The 27,261-nt window shown below is 54.8% G+C and overlaps 1 protein-coding gene across 1 annotated transcript; it reads right to left on the bottom strand.

The window, feature by feature from the left end:
* Positions 1–27: 27 nt before the first annotated feature.
* On the bottom strand, positions 28–26,646 carry ESPL1 (extra spindle pole bodies like 1, separase). The gene is made up of 31 exons (XM_067529530.1): positions 26,624–26,646; positions 25,856–25,948; positions 24,326–25,441; positions 23,227–23,331; positions 22,027–22,147; positions 20,743–20,879; positions 20,209–20,402; positions 19,539–19,781; positions 18,615–18,759; positions 17,904–18,048; positions 17,334–17,473; positions 16,235–16,369; positions 15,454–15,573; positions 13,494–13,665; positions 12,586–12,714; positions 11,585–11,741; positions 10,697–10,806; positions 8,892–10,042; positions 7,471–7,897; positions 6,605–6,775; positions 5,897–6,110; positions 4,957–5,144; positions 4,340–4,467; positions 4,133–4,255; positions 3,811–3,966; positions 3,299–3,469; positions 3,116–3,220; positions 2,521–2,636; positions 2,240–2,323; positions 1,508–1,672; positions 28–996 (listed from the first exon to the last, which is right to left on the bottom strand). Exons 2-31 carry the CDS (start codon positions 25,934–25,936, stop codon positions 795–797), a joined length of 6,651 nt encoding a protein of 2,216 aa, XP_067385631.1. The 5' UTR covers positions 25,937–25,948; positions 26,624–26,646; the 3' UTR covers positions 28–794.
* Between the last annotated feature and the right edge of the window lie 615 nt (positions 26,647–27,261).

Genomic DNA, 27,261 nt, shown 5'->3' with positions numbered 1-27,261 from the left:
GGGAAGAGCCACACCACCCCCCAACCAAGGATAGAATGGCAGTGACTGAAGGAACAAAAGCCCAGGGTTGTAGGGTATTTTGTCCAGTGCAGACCCCTGCAGCACATGGAGTTGGGGGAAGATGGCCCTTTGATAAGGGGAAGGTTAGGGCCACGGTTGCCCAAATAATCAATGCCTCTGTTTACCCAGCACAGACTGGTATGGCGGGGGGTTCACGCTACGCACTCCAGCCTAGGCAAACAGGCACAAGTCAGAGGGGCAGGGCCCAAGAAAGCAGGCCTAGCAGAGAAGGTAGTAAGAGGGTTAAGAAAGGGATTGTCCTCTCCCTCTGGGGCCCTACGAAATGGTCAGTCTATGGCTCCACCAGCTTTATTTTGGTTGTACAAGCGTTACACATGCAGCAACCATTTGCAATATAAAAATTCAGAGGCTTTAATTAAAATAACTTACATTCATAGAAATTTGACAATTTACATTTATAAGATTCTTCCCCCAGACCAGCCCTTCTGCAAGTCACCGCGGCTGTTTAAACATGCCACAGTGACGCTAAAACATCATCCCTCCATCCCTGGGTCCTTATGGGACGCCACCCAGGGACCGTCTGCTGAGAGTCAGACACGCAAGGCTGAAACCAGCGACTGAGGGGAAGGCACCGTCAGAGAAGCTTTGGTCCGGAGGCAAGTTTGGCTAGGAGGCAGTTTTCAGGTCAAGTGTTTCATACAGGAGCCTGGAGGGATAAGGCACTGAAACCCATTCATGCTCCATGACCCCTGGGAGCCCAGTGGGCAGAGGTCTCACTGCAGAGACACAGGTAAGCCATAGGCTATGGGGGCCGCACCGATAAGGTACTTGAGTCTAGGAGCCTGGCGGGACTGGATGACATGCTGGAGGAGAGGACCACCTGACCCTGCCTTCAGCCAGCTCTGGAGCAGCGCCTCCGTATAGCGGTCGATGTCTCGATCAGTCACGTCCCAGAGGTTCCCCAACACGAGGGGGCTGCAAAGGGAAGAGACACGTCACCCCTCCAGTAGACCCGGGGCTGTAGCCAATACCTTAACGCAGCACAGCCATGTCTGGATCAAGCCTGGGTACAAGGACAGGTTCAGTTCCCCCCCCCCCCCGCTATAATTAGGTCTGGTTGAGAAATGGTGGATAGCTTGGACTGGCGTCAGGGAAGTACAGGAGCCATAAAGCTCTGGCTGCGTTGGCATCAGGCTTCTCCGCAGCAGAATCAAATGCTGTGGCTGGGATATGAGGAGACTTTGATTTGTGGCCATTAGCATTTGAAGCTCTATGGACTAAGCAAGGGATGACCAGACTTCATGCTTCAGGGCACAAACTGAGCCTCTAAAGGGGTCAGGAAGGAATCCTACAATCCTTGCATCTCCCCAGTTTATACCTTTCCCTAAAGCAGAAGGGGGGGGGGGGGGGGCATGGGCCAGTGGGTTGACAGCAGCCATCAGAGCAGAGATTTCCCACCCCCGCAGCGCACCCCTGGCATACTCACCATCCTGCCATGATGTACTTGAGGACGATACCGGCTCCCTCCAGGTTGCCGCGCACAGCCAGGGCGGCGCTGCTGCAGCCAAAGAGCAGGGCCACAGCACGGCAGTCCAGCTTTAGGATTGACTGTCCATCCAGGAAGCGAGCACCGGCTCCATGCCCGGAGTAGCTAAGGCAGAATTGGTGGGTGAGCTCATGGCACTGCAGGGGACCTGGTGACGGCTGATGGGTGGCTGCAGCTATCTTGGGGTCACTGCCCCCCCCCCCCCCCCAACCCTGACGTATTTACAGGGCAAACACTGCACTTCCATGGACTGATCTGATATCTTGCCATTGCCGCCCCCCCCAGTCCCTGCACTTGTATAGATTTACATCCCCATCCCTGAGCAGTGGAAATCTCAGTTCACCCCAGGATCGCCCTTTACGCACAGGAAAGCCACCTGCCACGGACCGGACGGATACAGAAACCTGAATGTATCAGCATCCCGTGGAGAGGGGTCTCCTAGCAAGACAGGTATCCTCCCTGTACAGAAAATGAAGCAGGGAGAAGGGGAGGCGGCTTGTCCAAGGTCACACCCCAGTCAGGCAGAGAGCTGGGAATAGAACCCAGGAGTCCAAGGTGCCCATCTGCCACAGAGACATGGTCAGTCCTGCACCCTAACTCCACCCACCCTCAGAAATACTAGTCCCTTCCTGCCCAGCTGGCTTGTGGCTGGCCTAGGCCGGCAACACTTACATGTAGAGATCACGCTCCGTGAGAGCCGACTGCATCTGCTCCTGGCTTGGGACTGCAGCTGTTACCCCAGTCCAGCCGGGTTCCCTGTGGGAGGACACTGGGTGAGGACAGAGCCCCCGGAAGCCCAGCCCACCGCCCCCACCATGGAGGGCAAAGCATTGCTCCGCAATGCCCCCTACTGGTGCAGACAGGAGGCAGCCTCTGTGGAGGTCTCAAGGGGACAAGCCAGGCCCTGCAAATCCCCCCACAGCAGGCAGGTAGGGACCGGGAGAGGCACTCACCTCTCAAACCAGGCTCGGAAGCGCTCCTCCGTCCCGGGGAGGTTGGCGTGTGGGTTGAGGACGTAGAAGGCACTGCTGGAATTCACCCCGTGGGTGAGGACAGACTCTGGCCGATACTGAAACGAGGATACAAGACGTGTTGCTCCCACCCATGGGTGCAGCCACTGGCGCAGGCAGAGATCTAGGAAGGCACCCATGTGGGCAGCTACAATCCCACTGGGAGCGATGGGTGCTGGGCACCACCCAGTCCAGCCATGTGAACTGACTTGCTTCACGCTACTGCTCGGGAAGCCCCTGGCTGGGCTGCGCGATCATCCCACCCAGCCCCACTGCACCCACACGCCAGGCCAGGGTGCTCAGAGCCCCCCACCCTGCTAGCAGGCAGGGCAACAGCACTTCCTGCCTGGATCTTCCAAGCTCAGTGCAAGTCAAGTGAGTCATGCAGTGGGAAGCGGGTTCCCTTCCCCACTAGGAGGAAGGGCCCAGCTGATCTCAGAGCATGGGAGCGACCGACTGCCCCAGCTCCTGCAGACAGGGGAATCCTTCCCCAAGACCCTGCACAGACGTCTCAGAAGGGCCTCCTCCCCCAACTTACCCTTTGAGCAAGGGAGTAGCTGAGCAGGAAGTGCAGGGAGGGTAACCGGGTCACCGGCAGGGCTCTCAGGCAGGGGATGTTCTCCCAGGGCAGCTTCTGCAGATGCTGGAGGAGAAGGTATCTGGTGAGCCAGAGGCAGAGGCTAGGCTGGCAGGGGCACGCTCCGGGCAGATGACCACTAACCTTGTCCAGCACAAGAAGCAGGTGGCCGCTCGCCTGCTTGCTGCGAGATCTCTGCTTGTCCACCGCCTCCTGCAGGAGAGCCTGGGCAGCGTCAGGCCGCACTGGGCACAGCCCGGACGCCAGGCACTGCACATCTTGAGCGGTGAGGAGGTGAGCGCTGTTCAGCACAAGCTGAGGGGAGAGAGGAAGACTGAGGCAGGAGCAATTACACCAGCTTCTCCGTGCAGGGACCAGCGATGGGATGGGCACAGCGAATCCCACTGGGGCGTGGCTGGGAACGGCTTCAACTGGGACGCCTCCCCTGCATGTGTACAAGGGACTGTCTCTGCTGGAGAGCCTCCTGACCCCATGAGATCACATTAGGTGGGACCTGGCTCCCCTCCCACCACAGTCACAGCAACAGCTCAGCAGCCTGAGGCTAGACCATCCATCTCTATCCCGCCCAGGCTCTGCCAAAAGCCTAGATGGGCTACGGGCTTCTCAGCTGGCTCTCCTGGGACCACCCCTCTCACTTTCAGCAGTGCCGGATCCGAATCTTCCCAGCCATGCTCCTTGAGACGTTCCTGCAGGCTGGAGGCCTCCTTGGCCACGTCGGGATCCTGGTTGGCTGGCAGCAAGGCCCCCTTCCAACAGCTCAGCACCTGCTCCTCCAGGGTCTCGGTCAGGACCTGCAGGAGGGAAGAGGGAGTCTGAAGCCCCCAGGCACTGGAAATCTGGCCACCACGGGCAGCCGCGTAGGGCCGGGGAGGCATGTTGGCAGAGTGGGGTGGAAGCGTGGGAAGGCCAAGTCTCCAGCTCCACTGAGCCAGCACCAGTCCCCACGTCCCTCCCCACCTTCATCCTCCTGTCCAGCTCCGTCCGGCCCAACCACCAGTCCCTCTTGTCCGTACAGCTGCTGAATTCCTTCTGCTCCTTTTGGATGGCGTCGAACTCACCCAGCACCGAGCTCAGGGGCGCCTGCGAGAGAAACAGCATCGGTCAGCCCGCCCCGAGCGCACACAGCTGCCGCTAGCCAGGTGCCCCATCGACCCTGCCCCTCACCTGGCTGTGGGCGGTTGGGATGTGGATGGTCACGGGGCTGCCGTCCTTCTCCAGCCGCGTTAGCAGCAAGGTGTCCCCAACGGTGCCGGGCTGAAGACTCACCAGGGTCAGCACGCACACGGTTACACCTGGGATGAGCACATCAACGGAGCAGTTGGGGAGGTCGGCGAACACGTCAAGAACTCTTCTTCGGTGGCACAGATCATGCATTCCGCATCCCCCCCAGTGGAAGGGAACAGGCAGCCTGCAGGAGAGCCCCTGCCTGTGTGTAGCTGGGACAGAGGACAGGGAAAGCCTCCCACGTGCCGACAGCACTGCCCTACCCCTCTAGCGGGAGGAGGAGGGGGAGAATTTGATTCTCCAGGCCCAGTCACTCCTTGTCTGGGGCCTCAGGTCGCAAACAGCTTGGCTGGCTGTTTGCCATGGGGACTCCTGCCCACTAGCAACTGGACCAAGGACAACTCAGTTAGCAACAGCACTGCTCTATGGCCATGTGGCGTAGCAACATTCAGCCACCACAGACCAGCTGGGTCCAGACTGGGCACCTGGCTGCGATTGGCCCTTTCCCAGAGAGATCCCCCTCTACCACCAGCTGAAGGGGACCCCCCAGCACATACCACTGGGGATTTGCTGCAGCTGCTCCCTGAAGCTCTCCATTTCCCGCTGGCCCAGCCCCACCGAGCTGAATTCAAACAAACTCTGGAGCTGCAAGAGGTGCTGGAGCTGCAAACTAGCACCCGCTCCCTGCAGGGTGAGCGCCTGCAGCTGGTCAGCAACGTCGGCCACCGCCGCCTTCTTCATTTTGCTGGAGATGGAAGCAGCGTGCAGGGAAGGTCAGTACAGCAGAGACCCACGGGATCCGGGAAGAAGAGGGGTAGGGGTGGGTGGGTTCAGAAAGGCTGTTCTGAACCAAGGCTTATGGGACACACAAGTCACCACAGCATCGTGATGCCCGGAGCAGGGGGCAGAGTGCCAGGAGGCAGAATCCAGGAAGTGAAATGAACTGGTCTAGCTCCAGCACTCACGAAGAGCAAGGCAGGACGCTACGGCACAGTAGCAAATAAGAGAGCTGGAGTTCGGAGCGAGCAGTTTTTAAACCAGGACGAGTGTCCCGACTCAACGAGCGCGCCTTCCAATCTCACACTCACGGTAGCTTCCATCTCAGGAGCGCCTAAGCCACCCCCCGCCCCCATGACATAGGCATTATCCCCACATTATAGACTTGGCAAGCGGCCCAACATGGGTCTTGTTGCAGCACCAGGAGTGGGGGCAGAGTTGGCTGCCATCCTGGTCAATCAGCCACCAGCCCATCTTCCCCTCCTGCCCCCGATTCAATGTTACCAAGTTATTTTGCCTGTCCCCACTTTAGGAGGCTTTGTACAGCTAAGGAACAGCTTTAATGCTCTGTCTCAGCTTGCGGCAGTGAGTTCCGCGGGTAGTTATACCCCAAGTAAACAGAGGATTTAAAGGCAAACGTTGCAGGCAGGGAAGTAGTGGATCTAGGAGGGTTTTCCTTCACTGGATGAACCCGCTGGCCCAGGGAGTGGCAGCTCTTACTACAGTCTCCTGTGAACGTTGCTCATCAGCTGATGGCGGGCAGTGATGGAGACAGACTCCGAAACCAGGTAGGCAGTAGTGACAGGGTCCCGACTGCCAGTGCAGAGCGCCAGGAGCCGGCAGAGCTGGCAGTAGAGTGCGCTCGGAGGGCAGTGGCTGATGGCCTGGAAGGCAGCTTTCAGGGAGTCATAGGCGGAGTCCAGTGAGGACGCATCTGGAATGGTCAGAGCAGATAACTGTGTTGTCAGCCGGGGTCTGACGAGCATCTTCATTTACCTTTTCCCCGCTGCACAGTGCAAGGTGGAGATCGGAGCAGAGGGGAGCGGTGGTGGGGTGTGAAGGGGGTTGGAGTGGCAACCAGAGGAGCCAGCAGGCAAGGCAGCATGGGAGTGTCTTGGCTGAACTATGGCAGAGCAGAGGCAGCCTCCCACAGGATTAGCTGCTGATGTATTATAGCGGAGACAGGAGCACTGCCAGCATCTGATCCAAGCCCACCATGCTGCAGTTGTGGCTTGCTGGAACAACAGGGTTAGGGACAGACAAAGCACAGGGTGCAACTACATCTTAATTATCCAACTGTCCCTGGATTCCCACAGGAGCTCCCCTCTCTCAGCCCGCAGGTCTGGTCCCTGCCACTAGGCCCTGATATTTCAGTGGAGCAGGGAAAGAAACAGAGAACAGCTGAGACCCAGGTATTGTGTCACTTACCAACAGCAGCAGCCAGGGAGGAGGAGAGACTCTGCAGGCTGAAGGGGTCACGGCTCCTTTTCCTCTCTGCCGCCAGGAAGGTTTCCTCCAGATCAGCACCGGCATCTCGCCGGAGAACCTCGTGCTCCCCCTCAACACCGTCCTGCCCGGAGACGGAGGGCCTGTTCCTTCCTGCAGACAGAAGAGCAGACCCTTCCCTCAGACCTTTCCAGGGCTCTGGTTTCCACCGGGGTCACCCCAAGCCCCACGCTTGGCAGTCAGGACTCAGCAGGATGCGCTTCTGTAGAACGTGGCAGGATTCAGTTCTCCCTTGTTCAGCGCTAGGGCAAGAGCAGCATCCTCAGATCCACCCCACCCCACCCCCTTCCTCAGCTCAGGCCTCCCACTTGCCTCCGCTAACCCCCAGAGGCTTCCCTGTCCATTTCCGGACCCAGCTCCACGGGGCTTCCCTTATCTGCAAGGCCCTCTATGGGCTTGTGCCAGCCAACCAAGACACAAGGCTAGAGAACCCTGGAGAGCTTTCACTCATCTGCTCTGGCAGCAAGGCCAGTCCCCCCCAACTTTACAGACAGGGAGGAGACAACCGGAAGGCACTTGCAGCTGCAAACCAAGGGCAAGTCAAGGTTAGACCTTGGACGGTTCCCAAACCTGGGCTCAGAGCAGACCTCGGCTAGCAAGAGCCTTCTCCTTTGCCTCTGATCTCAGTCTGAGACCTCCTCAGTTTCTGCGCCCCTCCACCACTCTTGATCTAATGTGATCCAGGATACAGCTTGCCGGAGAGATGTGACACAGGACAAGGCTGTCGAGTAGTCAAACCCTCCCTGCCCGCTCCCCCATTTCTGGGTAGTCCAGAAAGCCAGGCCTACCTGCGGCTGGCTCTTCCTCATCAGATCCTCGCAAGACCTCAAAGCTGATCTCAAATCCCTCTTTCACCGCCTCCTCTTCCTTGATAGTTCTCAGGAGCTCCCTTTCCTCCTCCTCCCACTGCCCACAGGGGCCTCTCCGGGCTGCTCCTGCCTTTTCTTCTTGTCCAGCAGCTTTCCTACTGCCAGGTCGCCCTCTCCCAGGCTTGGCTTTGCTGCTCTGAGAGGAGTTATCCGAAGAGCTGGCTTGGGCCCCGTCTGCGTCAGCAACCAAGGCCTTTGGCCGTGAAGCCTTCCTGCCATGGGCCGATGCCCGCGTTGCCTTGTGACTGGCAGGCCCCAGCTCTTTGTGAGCAGCCAGCCCCTTGTCCTCTGGCCCCTGTGCTGCTGCAGCAGGATCCTCCACATCACTCTCATCGCTGAAGGTCACCTGGGAACGGGGACACAATCAGTTTTCTCCAGGGTGGGTCCTGGCCTCTGGCTCTCCCGGCTAGTCTAGTGACCCCCTCTGGCCAGTGCTCAGAATGTATGTGCAGAGAGATTTATCGAGCCCTTCTTGGCACCAGAATGGGGCTGGATGGAGCACCCATTTTTTAAAAGCAGAGGATCAGTAGCCCTGGAATCTGAAGGCCTGTGTTTCTCTCTAACACCAGCAGCATCAATTTCAGCTTCTCCTCCACTCTGTCCCAAGCTCCTGCGCCTTGCCCAAGGGGAGTAGGTGTGAGAGGCGAATTCCTGTATCCTGTCGATGGCACTCTCTGCTGAGAGCCCTCGGGGGACTGACATCCCCATTAGAACTGGCCTTTGCTCCCCAACTGACCTAGAAGTAAAAGGCTCCGGGCATCTTGGGAGCCACCAGGAGTTCCAGGGGCACCTCACAGATGCAGGGGAAAAAACTACCAATGGAAGGGTTAACAGCCTGCAAATCTGGATGAGTATCCCCTGGCCTTGGGATAATTTCAGCTTTGGGGTACTCTTAACCCCTTCCCCTCCCTGCAAAGAGGTGGGGAGACCAGAGTCCTCGTGAAGGGATCAGCTTCCTGGAGCAGAGGATAGCCAGCTGCTTGTATTTAACTCATGGAGCACGCAGCAGGGGGATGAACTAGAGCAAAGGGACACAAATTAGGGACTCCTCCTGTCATCCAACCTAAAGCCCATCGCGGGGGACACTGCAGAACTAGTCAGGACAGCGCAGACTGTGCTCTAGGGCACTGATCAGAGGAGTGGGAGAGAGGATCGATGGACTGGACATCACCCAGTAGATCATCTCCCTATCCCAAATGAAAAGAAGCACAAACTGTTCAGGTCTGACCAGCAGGTGGTGCTCTGAAAGTTACACAGGCACATCATCATCCCTGGACCCTCAACATCCCTTCTGCGCCAATGACACAATCCATCAATGAGTGCTGGTACCACCCACTTACCTTCAGGCGAGATCGGACTCTCTTGGATGCTTTGGGAGCCTTCAGCAGCTGGGACTTTGCCCCTGGAGGGGAGGACTCATTGAACACCATGAATGAAGCCTTGGGGCCAGGGGTTGGCTTGGTATGAGAGCAACCCTTGGTGAAAGGGAAGGATTTCTGCACTGGGGTGCAGGGATCCATCACAGGTCTAATAACGATCGGGGGCACCTCTCCATCTGAGTCGCCCAGGGCAAAGACATCGCTGGAGTCTGTCGAAGGCAGGGATTTGACTCCCTGGCCTATCTTGGCTTTGGGTTTTGGGCAAGACGCTGCCACCGGAACCTTCTTGCTTCTGCTCTTCAGGGGCAGATTCTTCTCCATCTTGAGTGCCTTGGTCACGGCTGATCTTTTGGTCTTCGAGGAGGGAGATGGAGGTTTCCAGGCCCAGGCACTGGAGAACATGTGGGCCATGCAGCCACTGTGCTTGGAGGCCAGGCTGTAGATGGTAGCCACGGCTTTGGTGAGCAGCAGACTGGCTTTGTGGCACTCCAGACTTGGCAGGTGGGGGGCTCTGGAAGACAGGAACGTCAGGCCGGCCTCCAGGAGCTCCCACAGTCTCTTCTCGGGTCGGTGGCCATCCATGCTTTGAGCAGCCAGGGTGGCGTAGATGTTGGCGACCAGATCATCCAGCAGCCCGGGCACAGATCGGTCCCGAGCAGCAGCCTTCTTGCCATTGCCTTGGGATGCCTCCCACACCAGGGTGGAGAAGCGAGAGGTGGCGACAGAACAGCGCTCCAGACTAGTCCACAGGAGGCCTAATCCTTCTGCTCGGTTCTCTGACGCCAGCTCCCCCTGGGCGAAGGAGACCACCCAGCGGAGGCAGATGGTCGAGAGGATCACATCGGAGCAGAGGGAGCAGGGGCACGTGGCGGAGTGGCTCAAGAAGCTCAGACATCTCTTTTTCTTGGGTTTCAGCACTGGAGAAGTGGTCAGGGCACTCTCCTTCTCCTGCCTGCTCACCGTGTCCACGAACTCTAGCGACGGGCCCTTCAGGAAGCCGTCCTCTTCCCCAGCAGGCTCGGCATGGGGGCCTTGGTGCTTTCTGCCCTTGGCCCTGCCCTTCTTTGGTTTGATCTTCACTTCGCTTTTCTGCTTCTCTTTAGTTTCAAAGTCTGAAGGTGGAGGAGAGTGAGTGGGAGAAGTTATTTTAGTGTCACCACTCGCAGTCAACCAGTGCCGGGCTCTACTTAACACATGGTAGACTCAAGACAATCTATTACCACCCTTTGTAGGGGGCCTTTCCCCCTCACTAGGAGGGAGTGCTTCTCACCACCCCCACAAGCCCTAAGCAGGATAAAGTAGATCTGTAGCCTCAGGACATGACACTGAGCTTGGGTTTCCAAGCCAGATTTGTAACCATGGGACCCCAGCTTTGAGTTTTATTGCTGTGTTAATACTTCCTCTCTTTCCAGGAAACCGCTTCTAGGCACACTCCTCTACTGGCTAGTAGGAGTTGCTCTCAGCAAGCTCAGCTTGGTGTGGTTTGCAATTGAGTGCTGAGTCTCAAGACCTCACCCACCTCCAACCCCTCTAGTTTGTGGGTCCCAGGGTAGTCCTCAGTTGTGTCACTGAAGAGACCCCGCACAGCAGGAAAAGCAGAACTCTGGTGTCTGTACAACCTTCTCTGCCCCCATCATCACCTCTGATGCACGAGTTTTGCAGCCGCTACCACCAATGGACAGTGCCACTTAAAAGGCTGGTCACATTTCCTTCTCGGGGGACAAAGTCCTCTTCCCTCCTTTAATCAGAAAAACCCCCAAACTCACCAGTGCCAGATTCCAGCAGGAAGAGGGCTTGTTGGAGGTCTGAGTGACACAGCTCCAGCTCACTTCGCTGCAGCTCCAGCTTGGCCTTCAATACCAGAAACCGGGCACACCTAGGAAGAGAAACCCATCAACAGCCTGGATCCCAAGACGGCAGCTTGATTAGCAGGCCACAAAGACCAACCAAGGTCTCCTCTCCCCCCCACCTCAGAACCATTAATGAAGGCTAGAGACACCGAGCTACAGAACGATGCTCATTTGGCTGGGCCCCGGAACCAAATTTCCTCCTAGGAGAGTTTAGCGTGCGACGATTCAAACTTGGGCAAGCAGCTGCTCATTGAAATAAGACCGAGAACAATCAGCAAACCCCATCGCCAAGGCTGCTTCCTGCACTGGCAGCAGTTTGGACAAGACCAGACACCTGGCCTCCCTCTTTAGGAGGAGGAAGTTATCCCCCAGGGCTGGGCTGAAAGCAGAGCTGAACAGCTTCCAGAACCATGGAGTTGCTTCACAGGCAGGATCAGCATTTTAGTGCGCGTATCTAGCTGTGGGAGAGCCCCAAGGGAATAGCAGACAGAAGAATCCCAGCTTTGGTGGCAGGGAGAACCCTGGGTATGCAAGGATGAAGCCAGAAATCTGCACTGTGCTATCTGCACGAGGCCAGAGGTCAAATGTGCACGTGAGCTGCCCAGTCATGTGCATGAAGCCCCCCCCCCCCCCCCGGGTATTGAGGGGGATGCAGAGAGAACAAGAGGAGAGTGATCTGACTGGCGTTCAGTCTCCCTGGCCCTCTCCCCTGAAGGAGGTGCTCGCCACCATGCAAGCAATGCCTCTCCACGGAGATGAGCCTGCTCTGTCCCATGACGGAGTCATTCCCAGTGAGCCCCTTACCACCGAATGGTCTGCAGCTTCATGGTGAGTTTGAGGGCTTCCAAGCAAAAGGCTTTGGCTTCACACACCGTCTCCACTTGGCTGAAGAGAGCAACGAGCTTCTCCGTGCAGACCAGCATGTCAGCCAGCACCTGCCATTTCTGCAGGAGATTTTCCCCTGCATGAGAAGAGAGCACTGTGTCTACAAAGCTCAAGGGAAGCCACGTGGCAATGAAGGTCTAAGACTCTCTGCACCATTCCAGACCATCATCATCCAGTTCTTTGCAGGAGAGGCTGATCAGGGTGGGTCACATGGGGGCTTATGCTCCTACATAAAGGCATGCTAGGTGATCTTGAAGGGACCAGGGGCATCAGCAGGTAGCCAGCCAGAAACCACGGTGGTGGGCTCTGTACCCCAGCACAACGGCTAGAATCCCCCCAACTCCGTGTTCTCTGGTATTTTGCCCTCTGCCCCTTTAGTCAGTCACTTCAGTGATCTCCGTGGACACTTGATCATGGAAGTCAGACTGTTGTAAATGGAGGCTTAAAGACTCTTCTCAGTCTACGGGGAGACACTAAACCATCAAGACAACATGAGTTCTGTGGCACTTTAAAGACTAAAATTTATTTAGGCATAAGCTTTCGTGGGCAGAAACCCACTTCGTCAGATGCATTTTTCAACATGCAAGGCACTGAATTCAGCCGAATGAAATGGAAATCTACCAGCCCCATGAAAATCCTTCCTCGTTGTTTTGCTGAAAACAGACCAACATGGCTACCCCTCTAAACCATCAAGGATGAAGTTAGAATTAAAATAGGAAGATGCTTTTCATCCACCTAAATCCAGATCAACCTGAAGTTTTCCATGCTACATCTGATCCCTGGGCAGACTTTGAGAAGCACAATTTGGGAACCAGCCTCTTTGCATTTCCTTCTACGCACAAAAGCAAGAGCCATTTAAGACAGCGAAGTCCCCTTAAACAGAGCTGTTAGGGACATGGTCTATGCATATGGCAGCTTACCATGATCCACAAACTGAGTCTCTGTGACAGTTTTAAGAGAGAACAGCAAATGACCGCCCATCAGGAGAAGGATGATGCTGCGGAAGAGTTTGTGGGAATCAGCGAGAGCAGTTTCAGGGGTCTTCCATCCTGTACGAGGGAACATATGAACATTAGCACCATCTGCCTAACTAAGCAGACAGCAGTTAACTCTGAGTGCTTGGAGTGACACCAGATTTCTGTTGGAGTTTCTGCAGGTCTTACAAAGCATGCAGGTTCCAGTATTCACTCACCGCCCGTCTCATTTTGAAGGGCGGTGGCACACAAGACTGGGAGATCAAAGCAGGCACCTCTCTGTCGAGTGAGGGGCATTTTTAGGAACAGAACCATCTGCAAGGATGCTCGGATAGAAGTTACACGGACCAGTGTCGTCCTGCCTCAGGTCATGGGTCAGGAAGCAATCCCTCCCTGTCTAGCATTCGACAATGAAGCATGCTATGGGAGCACTCTACCTCGAACGTATTTGGCATTAGTTGCCATTGCAGATGGACACAGGACTAAGTCCACCACTGGTACGCTCGAATCCACGTTCTCTCGCAGAGCTCTGGAGGACAGCCCTGGATCGGTAAGCTGCTCTACTTCTGCCCACACAGGAGGAGTGGAGAAAAGGCATTTGCCACATTTGTGGTAAGAGAGATTGAAGGTACCCAAGTTTAGAAGGTCACTAGAATTGTGGGCCAGACAGCCATCAGTGGCAGACCAGGAGAAAGCCAGATCTAGGTATCTGCAGACTCTCAAGCCACCCCAGAGTCTGCCAAGGTGGCATATGCCACCCAACATATACCCACAACCCTACCGCCATCAGAACATCTCCCATGCTGCTGAGACTCTGGACTGCAGCCAGGGCTTTCCCATGGCCCCATGTTCACCTTGAGCCCAGAGCTGTTGCCTGAGCTCAGGCGAGAGGCTGGTTGAAGGAAGGCTGAGATAAGATGCCGTCAACTGGAGGACATCGGCTCGGAGCAGGTACCAAACCTTCGCGATCTTCTGCAGGGCTGGGTGTTGGAGGACCTCTAGCAACAGAGTGACACCTTCTTCAACCTGTATGAGAGAGCGAGGAGGACAGAGAGTACAGTAACCCAGAAAACAGGTCTCCATATGAACCAAGACCTATCAGTTCAGCCTTACAGCTTAATTCAAGTGGCTGTAATCCATGGAAGAGACCGGAGGGGAGAACCAGAAACATAAGGGAGAGGTTTTGAGAATAACAGGGTCATTGAAACAGCCACTTCTTCCACCCCTTTTGAGGACAGGATTTCCTCCATCCAAGATCCGTTGACAGACACAGCAGAATGGGTTTAAGACCCTGCTAGTCAGAAACACTATGGAAAAACCTCAACAGGCTGGCAGGGGGCAGCGTGCAAGGCATTTACGCTGCCTCTGCTGACCCTTTTCTGGATTTCCCCTTTCCAGGCATCTCCACCTGGCACCTTCCCCAGGAACAGATAAGCCAACAGCCTAGCTTGCAGAGGACTCATTATTCTAAGTTTTCTTGCAGCTGCACAGAAAGGTTTCCATGCTAGCATCTGATCTTCAAAGATTCTTTTCCCCAGTGGTGCCACGATTGGCTTTGGATAGCAACAATAGTCTACGATTTGAGTCAGGTACCCACCACACCCCAAACAAGGTGGATGTAGGGGCTAATCAAAATGTTTTCTATGAAAAATGTAAGGGTTTCAACTAAATGGAGTTTTTCATAAGAGTATCTGCATTCCACGGCGAGTTTTGCTTTTTGGTCAAAGAAACTTTCTGCCTGAAAACTGAAGTCTGTCAATCCTGAAACTTCACTGCGGTGCCTCCTGGGAGTTGCAGTTCAGGCACTTCATTCTTCTACTGGCCAGACTCCATCTCCCATGATGCACCATGGCCATGTGACTACCATGTACAGAAGGGATGGAGAGGGAAGGGGCATCGTGAAGGTGCATCATGGGAGAGGAGTCCAACCAGAGAGCCCAGTCTGTAAGAGAATGGGAGCTCAGGGTACCCAGACTACAAGTCCCATGAGGCACAGCAGCTGTATTTCAGAATCAAAGTGTTATCTCAGTGGTTCCCAGCCTGTGGCCCGGGGGCCAAAAGTGGCCCGCAGGGGCTTTCAAAGTGGCCCACCGCTCCCCTCCCGTTGGCTGCAGAAGGGAGCTGTCACTTAAGGACTCAGAGCGTGTTGCCGCGGGGCTACAGGACCAGTGCAGGCTCCTTGCTACAGCCAAGGTGACGGGAGATCAGCGATTCCCTCCCCCTGGCTGTTACAGGGAGCCTGGTAAAGTGCTCTGCCTGGGTCCCTAGGCACCAGGGACTTCCATCTGGCTGCAGTGGGGTGGGGGGCCTGCTGGTGGGGCAGCCAGGACCTACTATGCTTGAGGAGGGGCAGGACTCTAAAAATCAGTGCCTTCCGGTTTGGCCTGCACTTAGCAGGCCATGTGCTTCAATGTGTAGTGACAGTGACTTATCTATACTAGTGCTTCGTCTGCGACATACGGAGTCATCTGTAAGTGTCAAATTGTGAATGTAACAATGAGCCCAGTAGCATCAAACTGTTCACGTTAAACATGTAGTGCTTTGTAGTCCTTAAGGGTGTACATGGCCAGATATGTGTTATGAGTTGATAGACTGGGGGCTCATCAGGGTTATAAAACTGATATTTGTGGCCTTCAAAAGGTTGGGAACCCCTGTGTTCTATCCAAAAACACAGGATTTTCTGCAGGTGGGAAGCCCTATTGTTCAACTTGCTCTAGTAGATCCGTATTGAAAGGTCACATTAACAGCAGTAATTTCTGCAGAGCCCAGTCCCTCTGATAGGGAACAGGAGCGACAGCTCAAAGGGTTGGTTACCTTATGGTTTGCGTAGCTCAGCTGGCTACGGAGCATAAGGCACGTTTGCTTCAGCAGCAGATAGGAGTCGCTGCTGCAGTCAGCATTTTGCAAGCAGGACTCGGCTTCTTCCAGGAAGATCTGAAAGGAGAAGCCAAAATGAATATGTGCAGTCCAGGGATTGCTTCAGAGGGATAGCTGAATTCAGCTCAACCATGGTCATGTTAGAATCTTAGAGGCACAAAGCGCCATGAAAGCTGGAAGAAGATTAGGATCAAGCTAGAAGCCAGTTTCTCCATGGAACTACAATGTACTGACCAGCTAGCTTTTCTTCACCTCCCCTGCACAGTCCTACACAGAAAAACAAAGTCGGACCTAGCAGGTGTACGACCCTCCAGGCTTGACAGTTCAGACCACAGAAGTTGTGTCAGTGTCCTCAGGCTACTAGACAATGGCACCAATCGGCCTGTGTGTCAGTGGTTCCCAAACTTCTTTCCACCAAGGACTGTGTGTCAGTGGTTCCCAAACTTCTTTCCACCAAGGACCCTTCTGGAGCCTGCCTAATTGTCCCAGACCCGTTTCATTTCCAGTAGTACCAGAACGAACCCCGCCAGCGAGGTCATGCTGTGTGAAGGATGCCACGGAGAACAAAATGGCATCCTCCATGTAGCAGGAGTGTTCGAATGCTGTTCCAGACTGGGCCTTGGTCAAGGAACAGACCCCCACGCAACCCCTAGAGGACCCCACTTTGGGAACCACTGTTATGTCACCTTATTCCCACCAAGCCAACCCTGATACTTACCTTAGCATCACTGGGACACTCCAGCAGGAAGAATAGTTTAGTCACTTGACACAAGGCGTTGGCTGTCCCAAGCCAGTCACCAAGGGCACTGGAGAGGGTTCTGATCAGGAGATAGGTCTCCACGGACTGCAGGGGCTGTGGGACAGGGAAAAAAAAAACCAATCATTTCTAGAGTCTCATCCTAGACAAGCCACATATACTTAAAAGCCATCACTTCACCCACCTCAGGATGAGGTATTGCAGCCATTTAATAGTTACTTGACCCTTCAGGGCAGCAACTAGGAGGAAGACAAAACACTTCTACAGCAACGAGGGCTGTGCAGGTACCCAAATAGAAAGAAGTCCCAGCGGAAGAGGAGACACGAGAGCTAAATACAAACAGTGATTGTTACAGAGAAGGTCACCCAGGAGGCTCCTATTAACCCTCACAATGAGATTAGAAAAGGCGACACAGGAAACTGACATCATATAATTAGCCTGTGAACTCCCTGCCGCAAAGTAGTGAAGATAAGATTTTAATAGGCTTCAAGTGCTGAAAGTTTATGCAAAACACCCTTCCACACACACACCCCTCAGTTACAGCATACAAGTGTAAGATATATATCCTCATGCTTCAGGGCATAAGCTAACCGCTGACACACACAGGTCAGGAAGGAAACCCCCATGGCCAAGTACTAAAGAGATGTCCGTAACGGTGCATACGGAACAGGCTATTGTTGGAGATGGGGCATGTTGCTGGGTATCCTAATAGCCTAACCCAGAGCAGTGCTTCCTATGTCTTAATAGAGGGAGGATGAATGATCAACAGAAGGTGATCCCAGCTCATGTCCTGGAGCATGAAATGCTGGGGCTGCAGTGCCCACACGTTTTTCCTTGGCTAGAGCAGCACAGGCGTTCAGTTACAATGTGTAGGGTCACTTTCAGCCAGCGGGTCGGATACAAATTGCTTTAGCACGGCTGGTTAGAAAGATGACCTGGAGTTAGCACTAGTCTGAAGCGGTCATGCACTTAGATGCTCACACTGAATAGCCTTGTGGCGTTAAGAGGGCTATGAAGAAGTCACCTCCCCAAGCCCGTCAGAGCCCAAGGCTCCAGCTACCTTTGCCATCATTCTGTAGAGCGCTGCCACGATGTGCAGGGAGACCACAGTCTGCTCAGCACTGCGCACTGCCGGGACTCCCTTCTTGGCCAAAAGCTTCTTCCACAAGGCGAGGGCATCATCCAGGCACTTGGACTGTGCTGCAAACGAAAGGCATAAGCGGTCACTCAGCCACCAGGGGTCTGATCCATCTCCTCCAGGGCCAGAGCATCAGACCCTGGAGAGAACCCACCTCTATAGCAGCAATGACCAAAAGGTTCTTGAGAGAAGGCAGAGGGAACGATTCAACAACTCCCACCACACATACGCAGGGGTGTTGTCAGTGGCAGAACTCAGGGGGGATACATGCCAATGGGAGCATCCCCCAGCCCCTCACCCTAGAAGACTGAATGGGAGACCATGTGCCTCACTCCTACCCCTGCCTGGGTCCCTGCTGGTATCATTCCCAGCTAGGGGATTCTCTTTCCTGGCCCAACAGATCGGTTTAACCCAGACCAGAAGAGTTAGGCGTTGCTCCAAGATGTTGGTGGCGTTTAATTGTCCGATCGCCACCCCCAAGAGTGTCCTCACCAGAATCTGCCAGCAGGTTGAAGGAGATGCCAGCGTACAGGAACTTGTCATCTTGCAGCTTGTCTTCGTAGTTGAGGTCATTGGGTTCAAAGTCCTCCAGGTTCTTTTGCCCCTGGTCTCTGGCTCTCTGGTCCCTCTCAATGCTCTGCAGCAGGTGGAGAGAAGCCAAGGCAGTTACAGCACATTGTGGATGGGACGTCTGATGGGAAGAGAGTTTGTCTCTGCTGCATCACCACTGGGGGAAGGGCAGCCAGTCTGATGGGCCAGGCACAGGGAAGGTGCCCCAGGACAGCATCCCAGACAACTGCATGGGAACGGCACAGGCATGTCTATGTCCTACCTTGCCCAGCCATTTGACTGCTTTAGGTGCTGGTGCTTTGCCGCCACTCTCTGCAGATGGGCCATTGATGTTCTACTAGAAAGACACCTGGTAGATCCAGTTTAACCAGGTGTAGCTGGCACACATGGCGGCCACGATGAGAGGTGCTAGGTATCAGGCAGCTAGAGAGCTTTTCACGTGCCCCAGCACAACTCCCCAAACACAGCACCCGATTGCTGTGCCACCACCTCTGACCTACCCTTGCCACCCAGAACAGCTGTCCTCACTCCAGTACAATGCCATGGTGGCTCCAGAGCCTGTATCTCCCATGTGGCAGCGTGGAGCAGAATCACCAGCATCACATCACTCTCCCTTCTGCCGCCGCCACCTACCTCCTGCATTTTGGATTCGAGGGTGCAGATATAAAGCCAGAGCAAGGCCTGTGCTCTGTCATCCAGCAGCTGCTCCTGGTTCACGGCGCTCACAGGTACAGCGTCCAACAGTCGCAGCGCCTCCTGTACCGAGTCCAGGGAGGAGCTACAGGAGAGCAGACCGGTTCTCAGCATCTCACCACCAAAGATCTCCTAGCACTTCACAGAAGGGGGGGGGCAGGTATCTCCCATTTGACAGAAGGGAAATGGACACAGGTCAGGGATTAATTGACAGAGCTGAGAACAGAATCCAGGTTGCCCCTGTTCCTGTCCCTTCTCATCATTGCTGTCACCATAAGTCAGGTGCTGTACAGAGACGCCTTCAGTTCCCAGGGCTATCATCCAGAACCAGGAGATTCAGACCAGGGAATAGGCGTTTGGTGTGGCTAAAACCCATGAGAGATCTACAGCTCCCCCCAGGGCAGCCCGAGAGTCCTGGCGTCATAGCACCTCTAGCCTTTTAGAGGAATTCCATGGACTGCCCTGCAGGGCAAGGGGAACATGAAACTCCTAGATGGTAGGCACAACAGAAAAGATATGGCCCCTATTATTCAGTAGCTCTCCTCTAGGGATCATTAGCGTAATGGAGACTGCTCCTGTCCTACACATGCCTGGAGTAATCCCCAGTGCTTACAGGGTGCTGGATCACAAGGGGCTGCAGACCTGGAAATAACACATATAAGAAGCAAGCTGGGTCACTAAGGGGCCCGTGTTTTCAGAACTGCTTGGTGAACTCCCCCCAACTGGCTGTTTTCCCCCTCACGTGGCTGCCTCCTGGGGAAGAGCAGCTAATCAGAAGAGCTGAAGGAAGCAGGTCGAGTAGGGGGGACAGGCAGACGTGAGGGTGATGAGGCCCGCCCCACACCCCCCACAGCAGCCACTCACCAGGCCGTCTGCTCCGTGTAGTCATGATAACACAGCACCTGGGCCAGCTCCACCAGGTTCACTGCCCGCTCGTGCTGGCGGCCGCTCTCCTCCGAGCAGATCTCCAGCAGGTCGCAGATCACATTGAAGCGCTCCTGCCCCGTGTCAGCCCGTATAGCCTTATAGGCCTTCAGTTCTTCAGAAAGCACAGACACCAGGGTTCCTGCATCCAGGCCATGCCCCTCCAAGCCATCCTTCAGGGTCCTGCAGCAAACACACAGTTCAGACAGGAGCAGAGCTGGGCCACTCAAGACGGCTGCAAGGGCTCCTGACAGTGCATGGCTCTGGGCGAGGCTACAGCGGTGACCCAACTTTCCAGCCGAAGTAGCATTTCTTCTGGCAAGTGGCAGGTTATTCTTTAGGCATTTCAGTAGCTTTGATTATTAATTACACAGCTTGTCTATGCTACGATAGTGACTAGGTTGTGTGTGACAGCAAATGTGTCTTGGGGTGCTGGGAGAAGTATGCCCTCCATTTTGCAGATGGGGAAACTGAGGCAGAGAGCAGCTTGGCCACAAGATAAGTGGCCAAACAGCATAGACCCCAGGAATCCTAACTCCCAGTCCCCTGCTCCATGAAAATGACAGGCCAAAAGAAATGCTCCCACCCCAATTTCAGCCCCCCTCCTTACTTTAGTCTCAGGTCTTCATCCCCATTTTTTGCTGCATCCATTTTGACTCTGGTCCAGAGCAAGACCGGCTCCGCCATCTGCTCTGTGATCCTGCCATGCAGCGCGGCCAGCCAGAGTGCCACAGATTCGAGGCCCTTCTCAAACCAGGACAGCTTCCTGTAGCTTTCCACCTGCAGCTTAAAGCACTTGTGCAACTGCAGAGATAGAACGTGTGACTTGAAGGAGCAGTTTGGAATCGGACAGACAAGATTCACTTCCACCTAATCCCTGCAAGGGGGTGTCATTGGCAAAAGCTTCCCCATTTCCTGCACGCTAGAGGACCAAGCCCCATGTTGCAACCCCCATCCAGATGGAAGGCAGTCAGGACTCCACATCAGGACAGAGAGGAAATGCCTTACAGCTCCTGTCACAGGGTCTGAGCATACTGCCTTCCTGGAAATCTAGTCCCTACAGCCCAGGTACTTAGGTTAATGGCTCCCTTACACCAGACCCTGAACCCCAGTGCGCTACCCAGAATCTCAGACAGCTACTCACCCTTTCTGTGGGCATCTCTGGATATTTAGCTGACTCTGCCATCCCCAGCCTCCTGCAGAACAGCTCAGTCACAGAGCCGGCCTCCACATACAGCTTCTGGCTGTAGAAGCCATAGGCCAGCTTGAATGCACACGATGCTGCCACAGTAAAGAAAAGCCTCATAAGGGGATTGCACTACTCTCCCCCTCTCTTCTCCCCTGTGGAGGATAGGCACCCACTGCCCTAATTCTGCTACCAATACCTTTGCAAGAGAATCTGCCTGCTCTGTCTCGATGGGCTGTGGACGCAATGGCAAAGAGCTCATATGGAAAGATCTGGATTTTCTGAGAGAGCATCAAGGATCTCACTAGCCTAATGCCAGCCATGTGTAGATACTTACAGACCCTGCCAGATACTCCAGCAAGGAGAGCTGATCATGGAAGCACCACATTTGGTCTCAAAAGAAAGGGCTTGCCTTGGACACCTGTTGGAGAGCTAAGCTTGCAAACTCCCCACAGCCACCCCATCAGAAGAACACATCAGTCTACAGAGGAAGTGGAGCACTGGCGGGAGGAGATCCACCAGTCAGTACCAGAGTACATCCAGATCTCCTCTCACTTGCACCAGTGCAATTCCACTAACTTCAGTAGAATTGCTGAAGATGTGCACAAGTAACAAGATCAGGCCCCAGGCGTTGAGTTATTAAGGTTGGACACCATCCCCTCTTCACTAGGACTGGAGGCTTTTATACGCTGGCTCACAGGGTCTAGGAAGAGACTTTTCTTTAGGGTCTCATCAAGAAAGACCCTGCAGGGAAGCCACAGCTCTTTAGTCGCAGTGATTGCAAGGACAAGAAAGAGCCCAGAAGCAGAACTCTTGAGGCTGTGGACAAGAGAAAGGAGGAGCAGCATCAATCTAGACGCTCTTGTTCGTGTCACTTGCGAGTCTTGGCACCATCAAGTGGCAGGTTAAAGCTTTTGCTGCATAGGGAGGAGCACGAGAGCGATAGCAACACTTCCCTGCTTAGAAGGAAAAGGTCTCCGGCAAATTTGGCAGAAGGCTGTCAGCGGAGGAAGTGGTCAGTTCCCTCCCTGGCAGCCCAGTGGGGCTTGGGATATTTGTGGGGCATTAGCGAATACGTTGCAACTTTCTTCAGTTTTATTCTGCATTCATGGTAAAGGACAAGATCCTCTTGCAGAGCCTCACAGAGCAGTTCCATATTAGGGAGGCTATTCCCTCCCCACAGACAGCAAGCCGTGTAACCCACGATGGAGCGTGACCCGGCTCGGAGGCTCAGGGACTGACCTGTGACATCGAGGTACTCCACCTGCTCTTGCTCGGGGAGCCCCTCTAGTGCATCAAGCATCCAAGTAATGACACTTTGGCAAGTGGCCACCAGTTGCTCCAGTCCAGCCGACCCTGCCACCTGGGGAAAGTCAGAGATTTGGGGAGAGAGATGCAACGGAATGCTAGAACATTTGAGCAGCTGCATGGGGAAAAAATAATCAGGGATTAACGGCATTCTTCCACTATTGTGCAGCCTTAGTACTGAGCACAACTGGCAGATAAAGAAGGCCAACAACACACCTGAAGTTTCTATAGCACTGACCAGCACTCGAGTGGGGATTGTGATACTTTACTTGCCTTTGCAAAGCACTGTATGCCCTCCAGATGAAACACACAAAGTACTGGTCTCTCAAAAGGGTTAAAGTCTCACACCACAGAGATGAGAACTACCACCACCTAGTCTTGCATAATACTTTTCATCCATAAATCTCACAGCATTTTACAAAGGTCAATCTCTCCATTTTACCACTGAGAAAACTGAGGCACAGGGAGGCAAAGCGACTTGCCCAAGGTCACACAGCCAAAGCAGTGACAGAGCCAGGAATTGAACCCAGGTCTCCCGAATCCCAGTCCAGTGCCCTAGCCACTAGGCCACTCTAATATTGTAGCCCAAAGTCAATGGCTTAAGGTTACAGGGAATCAAGGGCAGATTCAGGAATAGAATCCAGATTTCCCAACACTAACCAGATGACCCCACTTCCTCCACTTGGATGGGAGCAGAATGTAATTGGCGAGAGGGAACCCTGGTGTAATAAAGGTAGTTTATGCTAATGGCGACCTGCAAGTGCCATGGCTCCTAGAGGACATCTCCAGCTGTCCTGCTGACCACTCAGTGGTGCTCTGCGGCACATTCAGCCCAATCTAGTCTGAGACCTTCCAGCCAAGGAAGGCTGCATATGGCATCCATCATATTGTGCTGGGGTAGGCTGGATGAGACGGAGCAATCTCAGAGCGCAGGAGTGGTGCCATTACAGTCAGAGTCCTGCTGAGCCAAGATCTCAGAGCTCTACAGCCCCCACAGGAGAGGTCAGTGTCCTCTGAATGGGACCAGTCCAACAATGAGGAGTTTCATGGTTTTTTGCACCCACGCTTCTTGCAGATCTCCCTTGCCCACTCCCAACCCCTAATGGTGTTTGCTATTCCTTCCACTGCCGGTACCTGGGAACCCACGAAGGCATCGTATGCCACTGTGGTGTAGAGCTGGAGGCTGTAATAGTGTAGTTGTTTCACAGCTTGCTGCTGTTTCATGTTGTCAGGAGGAACCTGAAGAGGGAAAAGAAAAATGCAACAGCCAGATCAGCACAGAGAACTCACTCTGACAACCACACGGCACCTCTGTGTACCAGCTCAACACATGTGGATCAGGCCTCGTGGAAACAATACAAAAGGTCACTCTGCCATTTAGTTGGCAGACGCAGGAGCAACTGGCTTATATGTAAATACAGGCCCACCCCCGTCACCTGTGATGCATCCAGGGTGGATAAAAATCAATGAGTTTTCTAAAAAAAAATCCGATCTTTTTTTATTTTTTTAAGTCAATAAAATACTAAATTTCTTTCTCTTAAAAAATAAGTTGCAATGAAATCTCGTCACAAACATGCTAACCCTACACTTACAGTCTCAAAAATGAATTAATGGCTCTAGTCTGTCCAGCCGAACTACCAGATCTTGCTTCTTGAAAGTTCTGGGCTTTCAGTTTGTTTTAGTTTGTGCAGACTAAAGTCACATGTGCAAAGACAGACACAGGCTGGACAGGATTGTTGTTGTTCTTTGTTTATGTGGTGGAGGAGCTGGGCCAAGCAAGGCAGAGGAGTTAGTTAAGACACTGTCTTAAAGACAGAGACAAAGAACAGAGGCAGAGTAGAAAGGAACAGTGGAGTGGACTGGAAAGTAAAAGGGAAGACATTATTCAGTACACACACAGCTTTTTATAGTCTCCCACACTTTTGCCACAGAAACACTGTCATGGCTTCTGGGTGTAAGAGACCCTAGCGGGGAATATTTTGAAGAAATGCCTTCCCTGGGTAAAAAGGGAAAATGTGTCAAGTGTAAGCAGTTCAAGAAGGAGATGCAGGGCCTAGTTGCAAGACTGAATCATCCTGGGGCTCGAAAGATCCCAGCTATCAATAGGCCTGATCCCTTGCCGCACTCCTGGGATGCGTACGTAGACCAGACAAAACCCTGGTACAACCCATGGGGTCTCAGGCCCCACCCTGCCTAGGGGAAGAGAAGCCCCTACAGCAGAAGCTTTACTCACACTATCCAGCAGGCTACGGAGAAGCCAGGAATAACCCTCGATGAAGGTGGAAAGGCCAAGAATATCCTCCAGCCCAAACAGCCGCCTTTCGCTCTTCTTCACATACCCGTTCAGGGAGGAGACAATGAACTGGCAGCTTTCACCCAGCACCCTGGGCAGGGGCTCAGGGACTTCGGCCGCACAGCTCAGAGCTGCAGCAGCTTGGGAGAGGGGCAGCCCTGCCTGATTCTTCCCCAGCGCTAACACCCGGTTCAGCTGGACTCCGGCACGAAGGAGGCCCAGAGCAGCACCAAAGCCCCTCCTGGTGTCATCAGCTCCTTCCAGGTAGCCCTGGGCTTGGTCTATCGCTTCCTCGGCTTCCTCAAAGCAGCCACTCTTGCAGAGACGCCGGCACCGCTCCAAGCTGAGCTCAAACAGACATAGGGACAGCTGCAGCGGCAGGGGCTCCGTTGCACGCCTCCCATCCAATAGGGCTGTGATCAGGTGGCCAGCAAGCTGCTGGCTGAAGAAGCAGGCATCCTCTTTGCTCAGGGGGGTCCTTCGGGCCTCAAACATCACAGCAGCAGCTGCAGCTTGACGAGCGACTTGAGAGGTAAAGAACGGCGGCTCCAAGGGCAGCTGGGCTGAGCAGTCTTCCTCCAGGAAGACCAGAAAGCGCACGGCCTGCAGCCGGCCTGAAAGCACCACTCTGCTTTCCCCTGGCGCCTGGCCCGATTTAGCCAGGGCATCCGCACCCTTCCACAGCACACCGAAGCTGCTCTTTGCGATGGCCTCAAAGTCTTCAGCAGGCACCTCTGGGGGCTGGCAACTCGCCAGGTTGGCAGAGAGTAGATCAGCAAACCTCAAGCAGGCATCATAGGATCCCTGGGCGGCAACGTTCCTCATCAGGTGGTAGAGGATTTTCTCCAGGTAAAGGGGAACCCGCTGGGGCCTGGCGGCTATATAACCCTGGCATGCCAGCTCAGCCAGGTCCAAGAGGCTTTCAAAGTGTGCCTGGCAGTTTCTGCCTAGTCCCAGCCAGTGGATGCAAGCTCGCAGAATTTTATCACATGCTGTGCTCTGCCAGGAGAGCTTGCTCGTGCTGGCTGAGTCTTCTGGGGCACAGGCAAGGCTTTCCTGAAAGGAAACGAGATGGTTAGTGCAACCGATATACAGCTTTTGTCCGAGGCTCTCTGAGTATTTTCAGATTCAGCCTCACAATTCCCTCATGGGGCAGTACTGGTTCTGTTCTTCAGATGACTGGGGCACAGAAAGAAAACAGCTTCCCTTGAGAAGTTACACTGAGTCAGCAGTAGAGCTGGGGATAACACCCAGGAGTCCTGACCCCCATAGTCCCTCCCCAGCTGCAGGACTGCTTAGGGGTCACAGGAGGGACTGGAATATGCCCTAATTCCTCAACTGTATACCTACGTACAGAGCTTCCTCTGTTACTGATGGGGAATGCCAAACTTTTTCCCGGCCAACACTTCCCACCAAGGGTCCGATCTGGAGAGGAGCTAGACATTCAGAAGTCTTCTCCTGCAAGCTCACCTTCAGCTCCAACAGCAGCTCCCCACTCTTCTGCCAATTGCTGGTCCGGGCCATAAAATCAGTTCCTTTTAGGCGCTTCATTCTGCTCCTGGTCTGGAGCAAGGGCGAATGAACACGATACAGGAGTAAATGGAGGGTGTTTTGTGGATCTGGCGGTGCTTGCTGGCTTTAAACTCTGTGAGCCACATAAAAACACACAGCACAGAGACGCCGACGCTGGCCTTACGGGGGTCAAAGCACCACATCCAACCCTCTTCTCTGTACTAAAAGGTGCTTGTCCCTCGGTGCCCCCCAATCCTTCCACCCCACAGGACACAAGCCAGCTCACAACTCCGGCCGGCATTCGAGGCTCATCTCGCCAGGCCCTAGCACTAACTCTGCTAGGCACCAGCCTGTCCCCAACCTCACCCCCGGGGGACCCACTTCTGTGTCAGCCCAGGGAGACCCCCGCCATGCTGAGCCTGGGTAAGGCACCCACGGCCTGGTTATCTGTGGGCTGGAGCTAAACCCTGCCTGGCATCCCACTGCCCGCGGGGAGCACCCCCAGCAGCAGGGGCATGTCACCCCCACCCCCAGCACCCCCCTAGCACCATGCGCTCAGGGGGGTCTTCCTCGCCCCACACCTCCTCCCCACACCCCCATACACTCAGCCCCTCCCTCTTCCCCACTTCCCTCCCCCACCTACCCCTAATCACCCCACCCCCAAGGCCCCTCACTCCCCCGCCAGCTCCCCTCCCCCTCTCTCTACAGTCCCTGCCCCCCACTCACAGCAGCGGCCAGCAGCAGCAACCGAAAGCCGGCGGCAGCGGCGACAATCCTCCCCACCCCGCGCCCGGGCCGGTTCAAATCTCCGCCCCAGCCAATCAGCAGCCCGCGGCGCCCCACGCCCCGCCCCTTCCTGCCTCGCGGCATGCCGGGGATTGTAGTTTCAGGGTCGCTCCGGCGGGGACTCAGGGGAGGAGTTGTGACAGCCGGGGGCGGGCCCGGGCGGGGTGGGGCGTTTTGCAATTAAATCCCTCCTCCCCCGTGCCGGGGGCGCCGTGACCCTCCATTCCCCCCACGCCAGGGCACTGTCCGCACCCCCCTTTTAATCCTCCCGTCCCCCACATTGCTTTGTCTATCCGGGGCTGGATCATGCCGGGGTCCGCGTTTGAACCTGCCCTGGGAGGATGCGCAGGGCTCCTCGGCTGCTGTGATCTGAGCCCGGTTTCCATCATCGCACTGTCCCCCGTTACCCCCCCGCTCTCCTCTGCTGACATCGCGATTGTGAGTTCTCAGGGGCAGGGACCGGCTTTCTTCTATGTCTGACCAACACCCGGGGGCCTCCGCCCTAGAGCAGACCCATAACATAGACAGTAACACCGACCCGGAGGGGAAAGACACTTTGTTTTTTGCTGGTGTGCATT

Source organism: Emydura macquarii, unplaced genomic scaffold, assembly GCF_026122565.2.
Source record: "Emydura macquarii macquarii isolate MOO-44397 ecotype Brisbane River unplaced genomic scaffold, CSIRO-AGI_Emac_v2 contig_2994, whole genome shotgun sequence".
Classification (NCBI taxonomy): Eukaryota; Metazoa; Chordata; order Testudines; family Chelidae; genus Emydura; species Emydura macquarii.
Note: the sequence above shows the minus strand (reverse complement) of the source record. Positions and strands in the feature narration are given on the sequence as shown.

What these genes read in the sequence shown, in the direction of transcription:
- ESPL1 (XM_067529530.1), bottom strand. Translation starts at nt 25,936, where the DNA reads ATGAAGCGCCTAAAAGGAACTGATTTTATGGCCCGGACCAGCAATTGG. An exon ending in GAGTCCGATCTCGCCTGAAG is followed by an intron (nt 7,898 to 8,891) that starts GTAAGTGGGTGG and finishes CCCCGTTCCCAG; the next exon opens with GTGACCTTCAGCGATGAGAG. An exon ending in GCTGCAGCAAATCCCCAGTG is followed by an intron (nt 4,468 to 4,956) that starts GTATGTGCTGGG and finishes TGCTCATCCCAG; the next exon opens with GTGTAACCGTGTGCGTGCTG.